At 30.5% G+C, this 11,408-nt stretch overlaps 1 protein-coding gene across 1 annotated transcript in view; it reads left to right on the forward strand.

The window, feature by feature from the left end:
* Positions 1 to 656: 656 nt before the first annotated feature.
* Ctf4 (Chromosome transmission fidelity 4) overlaps positions 657 to 11,408 on the forward strand; it is a 16,774-nt gene continuing 6,022 nt past the window's right edge. Inside the window, exons 1-15 of the mRNA XM_014437614.2 lie at positions 657 to 797; positions 879 to 990; positions 1,219 to 1,370; positions 1,448 to 1,556; positions 4,516 to 4,749; positions 5,027 to 5,260; positions 6,601 to 6,760; positions 6,950 to 7,071; positions 7,492 to 7,676; positions 8,382 to 8,626; positions 8,744 to 8,967; positions 9,242 to 9,376; positions 9,482 to 9,634; positions 10,123 to 10,283; positions 10,761 to 10,858. Of these exons, the coding sequence (XP_014293100.1) occupies positions 736 to 797; positions 879 to 990; positions 1,219 to 1,370; positions 1,448 to 1,556; positions 4,516 to 4,749; positions 5,027 to 5,260; positions 6,601 to 6,760; positions 6,950 to 7,071; positions 7,492 to 7,676; positions 8,382 to 8,626; positions 8,744 to 8,967; positions 9,242 to 9,376; positions 9,482 to 9,634; positions 10,123 to 10,283; positions 10,761 to 10,858 (2,386 nt within the window). The 5' untranslated portion in view covers positions 657 to 735. The remainder of the gene's footprint in view (positions 798 to 878; positions 991 to 1,218; positions 1,371 to 1,447; positions 1,557 to 4,515; positions 4,750 to 5,026; positions 5,261 to 6,600; positions 6,761 to 6,949; positions 7,072 to 7,491; positions 7,677 to 8,381; positions 8,627 to 8,743; positions 8,968 to 9,241; positions 9,377 to 9,481; positions 9,635 to 10,122; positions 10,284 to 10,760; positions 10,859 to 11,408) is intronic.

The following is an 11,408-nucleotide window of genomic DNA, read 5'->3' on the forward strand; positions in this document are numbered from 1 at the left end:
AAAGTATAAAATAGTTTTTTCTACTGTTTTATACCTTTATTGACCGCCACCCTGACTATCTTTCTACGAAAATTTGTGTGTTTGTTTTTTCATATTTTACCGTAGTCCTTAAAAACTCTCATCTAGTCAAGTAAGATTCATGAAGCAAGATTGTTACTGAAAGGTTTTTTTTCAACGGATTAATCAAGGAAAACAAGAAGAAGAAACTATTCAAAATTGTAAACAGAGATTCACAGGAGTCCTAGGACTTATATACAGGTAGACCTGATTTGATATTTTCCGACTTATGAATTTTTCTCGTTCTCCGGTCAAAATGTACCTCCTTTACTTTCTCTATTTAACATTCTCAAAAAATATCTGTTGGAGTTTTGTTTTTCCCTTTTGAATGAATAATAATAATGGTATAAGTAAGAATTATTTTTCTAGGTCCCACCGATGGAGCTTGTTTTTAACTTTGGTAATACTTAATTCATAATTTAATAGACTGTTTTATTTATTGATTGTATAAGTTCATATGTATACCTATTTATACAGCAATGTACTTATAAATTAATATTTTTATTAAATTATATTGAAAAAATATTAAAAGTATTTCCAAAGTATTACTTTGTAATGTTTTCCAACCTGGCTTTATAGCGGGAACTTTCGACCGACAGTCGAATACTCTGTTGTTGTTTAGGTCTTTAAAGTCAGTAATAAAGTTCAGAACTTTTATTATTATTTTAAAGATCTGCTATGTCTTTAAGATATGCACACAGTGAAGGACACACCGATATCTGTTATTCTGAAGATTCCAAGTATGAAACTTGAAAAATCTATCTTTTGAAATTTCTGTTTTTTTGTTTATGAAAGTACTATTTTGATTGATCTGATTTTAGTTATATTATTACTTGTGGAAGTGAAGGAGATGTACGAATTTGGGCAGGAGTAGATGATGCTGATCAGAAGGATGTTTGTGTAGGGGATAAGGCTTGGTCAGTTTTTCAAAAGGTATGTTATTCACTAACTATCTTGCAGCTTATACTCTAATACTGAGCAAGCCGTAATATTCCAAGAGTAAATTATTCCTTTATGTATCAATTTTCTTCTTATTACTTTGTGTGTCACTTCATTTGATTATCATTGCTTATCGTTCCTTGGTTCTTATTCAGAGATTTGCTTAGTGTTGTCATTCTCTCATTTCATAATTTAATATTTATAATCTCGTTTAATTTTCAGGGGATTAATCTTTATGTGGCGACTGATACTAATATTATTCAAGCTTATACATTTCCAGACCTGGAACCTGATGGCATCATTACTAGATTCACTTCACCTGCCACTCAAATTGATGTTACCCCTGATGGAAGTAGACTGGCTGCTTCGTCGAGGTATGTAGTATTAATATCTTGAACTATTGCAACATACACTTTAATTGTGAATCTATTTCTTTTATTTTTTTTTTCAGTGACATGAATATACATGTTGTTGACTTAGCATCATTGGAATGTAAAAAGTTGACTGGGCACCGAGCTCCTGTATTAAGTGTTTCTTTGGATCCAAAACTTGAGTTTGTTGTAAGTATAATGTTTTTGGATTTTTCCTATTTTCGTAAATCATTATATATTTTATGCACAATGATTCTAAAATTATGATCTATATAATATATGAATCCGTTTATAAATTATTCTTAAAAAGTTTATGTTATTGGTAAATAGTTGACACAATATTGGAGACAATTGTTGGAGATAAAAAGTACTTAATGAAATTCTGTGATGTATTGTTTAATATATGCAGTATCCCTCTATTTTGCAAACTTCCTACTTGTCATTTAATAATAAAGAAGATATAATAAAATAAACAGAATGCTATGAAAGCTATTATAAAAAAAAATTATTTAAAAATTAAAGTTTACTGATACTAATTAGTAAAGTTGGTTCATTATCTGTTCTTAAGCCTTCTCTGCAAAATAAAGCTGGAACAGATTTTATGTTTTGGTCAAAAAGATTTTCATGGACTATGTAATTCATTCTCTAAAAATTGAGAAATATGAATTCAGCTTGCTTCAAAATTTTAAAAATGTAAGTTGTGCATTAGCATATTTAACACACACACACACATAGATAACATTATTTATATATAATGTTATCATAGGAATATAAACTATTTTGTCCCGTTCATTATTGACAATTATTAAATGAGCTACAGACACTCCCTGGGCATGAATGCCACTATCATCTCTTAGCATAACCATTAGTTACGAAATAGAGTGCTGTTACTAAGCACTGAATCTACAATTCCAAGAGTGTAAAGCTGTCTGTAGCTAAGGGAGTTCAGGCATTGCCTTATTAACCTTGTAAATGCAATGCTGCTGGTTTGAATTAGTCCTGAGAGGAAGAGGTTATTTATTTTTTGGCAGTCCCTCAAAATGAAAACGAACCTCCTGCCATAACCATTATCTACATTATTTGATTATTAGGTGAATGATCAAAAAATACAATGTCAGCTCTTAAATTTCTTGTATTTACAAATTCAATGGATTATTCATTGATATGTTATTATTAGTTGATAGTAATTAATATTACTTAAAGTTCAATGTTAATGGTTTAGGTTATTTTTCATTTACTGTCAAGGATTATTCAGTCGATTATTAATTAATATTTTATTATTATTTGATAGCAAATAACAATATCTAAAGTTTAATGTTAATGATTTATTAAATTGCTTTTCCCACTTGTTCCTGTCGAACAGATCTATTACTTAGCGCTACATCTGGACAAACGAGTAACATGGAATCCTCATACAAGATTGAAAAAACAGGAGACTGCTCGCCGATTCCGACTATTACAATATTTACTAGACAAATGGTCTAAACTTCCAATCCATTACAAAATACTGATCTACATGACTATTATAAGGCCTATCTGGACATACGGATTTGAGTTTTGGGGTTCCACTGAACCATCAAATTCCTCCCGAATCCAATCCTTACAGTCCAAAATCTTTATTGCTCCTTACTTTGTCACAAATCAAATCATCCATCAGAACCTCAATGTTCTGTATTGCCATGTACGGGGCTTCAGGGTTTCTAAGTCCGACTAGGAGTTCCCCCATACACGTATTATGTTTAATTTTATTCATTTATATTATGTATTTGTATTATGTATCTCTATCGGTTCCTGGTGGGAACTGACTGAAAAAGTATGCCCTATATGCCCCCTAGTACCATAGACCTCCTCGCCATGGTATGCTAGATATAAATATCTATAATTAATCATTGGAGTTCCTTTCCAATGGTATCGTGTTCACTAATTTACTATGCTATTATATATGAGGTGGCATGCAGGGATTCTTAATTATAAAGTACAGTCTTTGTTACATATTTTATATTTACAATTTTATATACATTACCAAGAATAATATTATGAGAGAGCATGGTAGACCTGTTTCCTTATACTTTAATTGTTATAATAAATAAATAAATATGGTTTTGTTTATTTATGTTGTTCTTTGCTGACCGCACCCCCCGACAAACTTCTTCAAGCTTTAATTGTTATATTATGAATTGAGAAGTACCAGTTGGGATCTTTGATAGTTATACTGACTCTAAGTTATTAATACTATTATTGCCATTCAAATTACAACGGAAAAGGTCTTACTTGTTTTGATACGTCGGTTGGCTTGGCAGTTGTTGCGGCAGAGCTTCCATATTCGCTATGCTCTGCAACCTCCTGGCGGCCGTTGCTGAATCCCTGCGAGGGGTGACTTCCTCCTCTGGCCTTCAACTGGTCTTCCCCTGATCTTCCCTCAGACTGTCTTCAAGTCTCCATCCCTCCCAGACTGTGTCCAACTGTTTTCCTCCTGCCCTTTTTGCTTATTTTCTCCCCTCTCCTTCTGACTCCTCCTTCTTTTGATTTCTGTTCTTCTGATTGATTTTTCTATGTTCAGAGGGGGTGAGAAGATCCAATGACCTTCGACGAAAGTCTGCCTTTTTCCTACCTTTCATGTTTAAATTAAGGCGGCTTTCTTTTTTTGACAGGGCTCGCTGTATTTTCCCTGAGGTGTTTAAAGTGGCCACGCTGTTTATTTGTTTATCTCTGCCTACACGGTCAACTGTCCCTAGGGGGTGCATACCCTATCTACATATCTCTGTACCTTACTTTTAATGTTTTGACGATCGGGTCATTGACTTGGCCCGGCGGTTCCTTTGGCATGCCGACAAAAGAACATACTCTAAGTTCAAAAATTCCAGCTGGTGCCTCCCATTACATATCAGTATGTTGCCGATTTGGCCAGAACCAGATACCAATCCTTCCATAATTAACTTCCCCACCACCTTGTATTATGTCAATTTATCGCTAACAGCAAATTTAATTGTATATATTTTTATACAGTTGTAAATAACAATAACTGAATTATAAAAAAAAAATTGTTTTTCATCTACTGTCAAAGGCTAATTAGTTTTTAAAATGATAGATCACAGTAATTACATTTAATCATTTCACAACTAATTACATTTATTTATTTCAATTTCAGGCATCATCTAGTTGTGATGGTACTGCAAGGATTTGGTCTTTAAGTTCTGGTGATGTCGTAAAACAGTGGGAAGTAGTTCCTAAGAGTAATGCTTTTGAAACTTCCTCAGTACTCTGTAGGTTACATTTTGATCAGGAAGGACGAAATGTAGCAATACCAGTTGGTGAAACTGTTAAACTTTACAGGAGAGAAACATGGGTTCATGCTATGACTTTATCCAGCTCAGGCAATAATGTAAGTACTTCGAAATCCCTTTTTAAATCTTCCTCTTATCGTCATTATTTTGTTATATCAGTAATTATCTGTTTATTATCGTGCCATAGATTTTCTAAAACTTAATAATTTTATTATATTTGTATCAATTTACTAGAGATAAAATATTTTTGCGGCATTGTTTTTGTCGATGAAAGGGATATTAAGCACAATTATTAAGTTTTTTTTTGAGGAATTTCAGTCTTGTAATAAATTATTTAAAAATTCTTTTGAGAAATAAAAATTATTTCTATTATAGGTTATTAACATTGTCAAGTTTTCTCCCTGTGGAAAATTCATTGCTGGTGGGTCAACATGTGGAAAAGTTTTTGTATGGTCATTAATTACATCAAATATTATTGAGGAAGACAGCAATAGTCGTCAAGCTATCTGTGGCATTGCATGGTGTTCTTCTAAAAGTATAGCTTTTGTTAATGCCAATGGCCAGCTTGGTTCTCTGCAATTATCCAATTTCAAAGGAAATGATACAGAAGTAAGTTGTCTTTGCTATTCTCTCTTGTAAAGTTAATTTAGATATAACTGATCTCATAGAGAAGATACTCGTGAACCATAATCTTTCTTGCTGATTTTTTTATGAGAGCTAACCTTGTGTGCCTGTTTTTTTTCCAAAAATGGAGGTTTGGAAAAAACATTATTTATATTACAAAAAATCTGGTGGATCTAACTTTCACTTATCACCCTACTTGTACGTCCCCAAATTTTGTGTAGATTGGCGGGCTCATGTTGAAGTTATCGCTATTTAGAAAAAAAAAGAATCTAAAGATCAAGGAAGACAAAAATTATGAACAAACAATTTTCATTTTTCTATTGCTATAAAAATACATGTTTTAAGGTATCTCGAGGTGGGAATAGTAAATATAAATTTTGTCCCTGCCTAGATTACAACAGTTTAACAAAAGATAGTGAAGTTGAAATGTAATCCGGAGAGATTGGGTGTTCTCGGCTTTTCCCATGTAAAATTGGATCTGTCTATTTTTCTTTTTTGTCCCCTTTAGTTATCCATAATATTTTTTAATATTTTGTATTTATCTATTTTTTATTATTGTTAATAATGTGAACTGTATATCTTTTTCAAATTAAGAAAATTAAAGGTACTTTAGAGGAATAATTTTTAAAAATTTGTCATTTAAGCCCTATCCAGACTATTCCAATGAGGATAAGATCTAGCCAATATTAAAGCCCTTTTAATTGTACTTTAACATGCCGAGTCTAATTAAAATAGTTACAGCCGTTTTTGAGAAAATTGGAAAACGTAATTATTTCTGTTGAAAACTTGAATTCGGAATTGACCACAATTGCAATACTTTCCCTTACAATCTATTCCATACATAGGTAGGTAAAAGTAAAAATGCTGCAAATGATTATACAATAGTTTATGATTAAATGAATGATATATCATATCAGTAAAAACTATACAATAAAAATGTTTTTTTTGTTATAACTGTACCTAGAAAAAAAAAAAAATTATTTGGATTGAAATAACTGGCAATAATGTCGAGGTCTGAGGACCTGCCAGAAATTTTAAGTCCAGGAAGATATTTTATTAAGATCTAAGTAGCATATTATGATCAATTGATTATATTAAAAAAACAGTGTGATATGTAATAAATGACAAAGAATTTATATCAGTGCAATGTCATATTTGGTGATTGAAAGTTAGATTTTATTAATGTTAAGTATGAGTGGCACTGGCTTGTTTATATTATGTATCACATTCTGTTAAATTATTATTTTGTTTTTAATTAATTGCTTAAAAGTAAATCTGTTCTTTTTTTACTTTTAAAAGTTTATTTAGTGTTTATATTGCTTTAGACAGAAGACATTACTGATCCTGGGAATATTCCATTGGGTGAACCAGAATTAGTTGATGATGATGATGACGATGATGATAATGTTATTTCTTTAGGAAAAATCAAAGCTCAAACTGGATTTGGGGAAAATGGTGAAATATTGAGATCTGTTTCTCCTACTGGTAATTCATCATTTTTTTTACCTCACAGTTTAATTTTCCTTAGTTGATTTCAGAAAGCATAGAATAAATAATTAAGTAGCTCTTAGCACTAATTTTTGAAATAAAGGAATTAATTGTCTTTTAGAATTTTTTTATTATTAATTACTACGATGATTCTATCTTTAACTCTGATTATTTGTCATGCCACAGATGAAGTTGATGAAAGGTCAAGTGTAGTGGAAAGCGTCATCAGATCAAAAGTAAATATCACTGAACCACAAGGGGCATTTCAGCCATCTTCAACACCCGTACATCTTCAGCAAAGATATATGGTATTTCTTTTAATTTAGTTCTTAATATTTTAGTATATCTCCTAGGTCATGATTTACTGTTACATTCTGTATTTTATTCATAATTTAATTTTTTTTTTTTAAATGACTTACCTAATGAATTATTTATTAATTTCATTGAGGATTTTCATTTCACTTCAAAATAATATAGTGAGAATGATAGTTTGATTCCTTCCATTCACCCTATTTTTGTAGGCTATAATGAAATTTGCCTTAGAAATACTAAGTTAAAGCTGTTCCATTAGTCACTTTCTGTTTAAAAATTCTTTTTTTTTATATGTTTATCACATGAAAAAGAATTATATGAAATTTATTTCAGAAATTTACCCTTTAGTGGGGTGTTTTATAAGCATGTTTTATAAGTATATTTTGTTACGATATGTACCCCATGTTTCATTTTAGGTATGGAATAATGTGGGAATAATAAGACAATTTAATATGGAGGATATGAATGATATCGATATTGAATTTCATGATACTTCTCTTCATCACGGAATACGCATGAACAACCTTCTGGGTCATACCATTGCTACACTTACTGAGAAGTTAGCCGTTTTTGGATCCCCTAAGACAGAAGATGGTCCTAGGTACGCAGTTAAAATATTATTTATTTCTATAATTTGCAACTCTGATGGTGGAATACATTTATACCACTCAAGTAAAACTTTACTCTTAACCAAGGTGCATTTTCATGTAATTATACTTAACCTATTCAGAAACAAGACCTATACTTTGTTAAGCAAAATTGAATACTTAATTGCAAGTGGAGTATGTTATGAACATAAGCTGATTTTGAGGTTATTATTTTTCAGTATCAGACAAAAAAAAATAGTGTAAACTGATTCTTGATAATTATAGTATTTGCATAGAAGCTGTTACCTAACCTGATGTTAGAAAAGCCTTTGTGTGCTTGTGTCTCCTTTTTCTCCTCACATACCCGCTTACCTAAGTGGCCATTTATTTATACTGAATTTTTGGTTTCCTACCTAGATGTAAAAGTTTATTTTGATAAGTTAATCTTTTTAGTTACTTCAGTGCTACTTATGAATTCAACCATTACTATTCTAAATTAACTGTTTTATTACAATGATATTTATAATTTATGGTTTAATTTTGTATGCTATACCTTAATATAGTACACTCACTTCTCTAACACTATCATTACATTCAAAGTTCAAAGCCTCATGCATATATCTGTGTTAAATCAATTTTATCCTTAAGGATTGTGAGTTATGATGTCTATATTATTGTTTACGGTTTATATCTATATCTTTATTTTATTTTATTTTTAGTAAATTAGTTTGTATACTTCTTAAAGCATGGGATGGACAAAAAGAATGGGACTGCTCCTTTGGTGAAGAAGAAATCGTTCTGATTTCTGCAGGTGACAGTTGGGTAGCAGCTGCAACTGATATTTCAACTCTCCATCTCTTCTCAGCTGATGGTACTCAGACAGATCTTGTTTCACTACCTGGAAGGCCTGTCAGTATAGCTGGCCACAAGGAAAAGTTATGCCTTATTACAAATTGCGGAATAGGTGAGAAATTAAGTTTAATTTCTCTCATATTTATAGTATTTTTTATCTCTAAGAAATTAGCTTTAAGTTCTCTCTTTTTTAAATATTTTATTACACGATAGTTCTTATTCATTTTAGGATTGCATGGAGATCAGTCATTGTATTTTATAGAGTTCACAATTGACTCGCGAAGAAGATTATTGAAGAGCACATCTCCTAAACCTCTGCCGTTATCATATGGTGCTTCATTGAGGTGGATTGGATATACTGATGAAGGATCATTAGTGACTGTCGACTATGTAGGTGTTCTTCGAATACTTTATAAATCCGTATGGAGACCAGTTTGCAATTTAGATAAGCAGGTAATTTTAGAATTATAATTTACGATATTACATTTTATGACCATGATTAAAAACTTTATCAAAACGTAACCTTTTGATAGGCTTGTTTGAACCCTCCCCTCTCCCTGACTCCAGTACCAGATGTGCTAGTACAGTCAATCAGTGCTTTTAATTGAGCAACTTTCCTGGATTTTACAAATTATGTATACTTTATTATGTATTTATAATTGATGTACTATAAGACAAGTTTTCAGCAGCATTTCCAACTATCATTTTAATTAATTTTTACTTCTAGTGCAAATCTGAATTTGATCACTTTTTTGTCATTGGGTTAAGTGAATTGGCTCAAAACGTTAGATGTATCTTATGCAAAGGAACCTACTATCCTCCTGTTACCCCAAAGCCACTGGTTGCAGAAATTAAATGGAAGGTAAGGCTATTAAAAAGTTTTTCTTGTTGAAAGATATTGAAAAGTTTCTCCTCTCTCTTTTATTACCATGAACTAATTTGTTGCTTTTTTATATTTTCTTTTAAGATACCTATGTGCGAATTGGATTCTGATAAATCTCAATTAGAAGAAGACCTTTTGAGGACTATCATAACAATACCCAACCTGCCTTCTGATCAAAATGAAGAGAAAAGGAAAATAGAAAAGAATATTTCAGTAGTTATTATGAAGTTGTTTGCTGTAAGTAGAATGGATTAAAATATGTAAGAAATGTTTTTTATCATATTGCTTGAGCTATAATTTCCTATAACCGATTTTATTTTGACCATTTCTTATATCATTCTTGGAGACAATTTTTCAATACTTTTTCAGTTTTTAGTACTCAAAAGTTCTGAAATCAGTAAACGAATTGTTTTCCAAGACCTCAATTTATTTTCTGATGGTTTATTAGGTCAAACATTATGTTATACAAATAAAGTGCCAACAAATAAAATTCACTATTTTGAAACAATCCTCGTTACCCTTAACTACTGAACTATTTTCGTAATACTTAAAGATTATAAAGCAGTAGGTCCATATATGCTGCAATGAAGAAAAAACATTTTAAATTAAATCATTGGAAGCAGTTTTGGAATCTAAAGTTAAATATGTTATCATATACTTTCATTCCATTATATATAAATATTTTTATTTATTTATAAAGGTTACTTATTTATCATGCTTTTTAGCTTGCGTGTCGGAGTGGACTGGATTCAAGAGCAATTTCACTTTGTGAAACTATGCCTTCTGTTGAAGTTGTCAAACTAGCTGCTAAGTATGCTGCAAAGTTGGGTAAACATCATTTAGCAGAAAAGGTTTCAGACATTGCTAATAGAATGTCTAAAGTCAGGTGATCACCTAAATATGACTTACTTTAAAACCTTAATTAATCAGAGTGAAGAAGAGAAGGGTTAGGCAAGGGGAATTGAAAAATACTATTCATAGAATATGAATTTGATTTGAAATAAATTTATTTATTCCTTCCAATAAAACATAAAGAAAATAAACAATTCATCATAATTTAGCTGAAGATCAAAATAACATTTTGATGAGTAGGTGTTCAATATAGATACATCAGATTTAAATGAATGAAAATAGTGTAATTATTATGTTATTAGGTAAAATAAAATTTTTTTTGTTCTCTTGGTCTCTGAAAAAATAGTTAATAAAATTTAAAAAAAAGAACGTGAAAAAAATTAATTTTTTTAACATTTATTTTAATTAATAGAAAACTGTCTGCTTACTGAAACTTAGATAAAAGGTTTTACTTTATTACAATAACTTAATTTTACTCTATTTTTTGTTATGTTTTTTTTTTTCTTTTTAGTTTTGTACCAGAAATACCAGAAGAAAATTCTGATACTGAAAATAATACAGAAACTGATAATGACAATTATTCACAGGACATGTTTGGTGATAATGATGGTAGGTAATCAACTATGCTCTCTCAAAGATATTTTAGTCATCAATCATGAAATAGTTTTTTAAAATCTTGTACATTTGTCTTTGTCAATATCAATTTATGTAGCTAATAAAACTCCAATACTTTTGATAATTCTTTAAGTCATAGAAAATTCATGATGTTTGTGAAATTCCTTAAATCAACTACTTTAAAAAAATATAATTTAACAATTACCAAATACTTAGTTCAGTATTAAGCCTCCTCGCTGTTTTTTTTTTTTTTTTTTTTTTTTTTTTTTGTGAGCATGCCACCTTAATTATATTTTCTCAAAATTATCCGTTTTCGAGAAATTTCTAATATACAGTAGAACCCCTGTTAACCGGGGTAATGATGGGCATGGGTGTTCACGGATAATAGAAAACCCCGGATAATCGAATTACAATATTTTATTGCTTTAATGTGATAGGTAAGAACGTTAATTAAAAAACAAAACTCTGTAGCATGCCAGATTTATTAACGATCAAACGTTTTCTGTACATTAAAAATACATGTGAGTATAAATATACATATGTA

The sequence above is a fragment of the Halyomorpha halys genome, unplaced genomic scaffold, assembly GCF_000696795.3.
Source record: "Halyomorpha halys isolate HHAL.00 unplaced genomic scaffold, Hhal_1.1 Scaffold2886.1, whole genome shotgun sequence".
Lineage (NCBI taxonomy): Eukaryota > Metazoa > Arthropoda > Insecta > Hemiptera > Pentatomidae > Halyomorpha > Halyomorpha halys.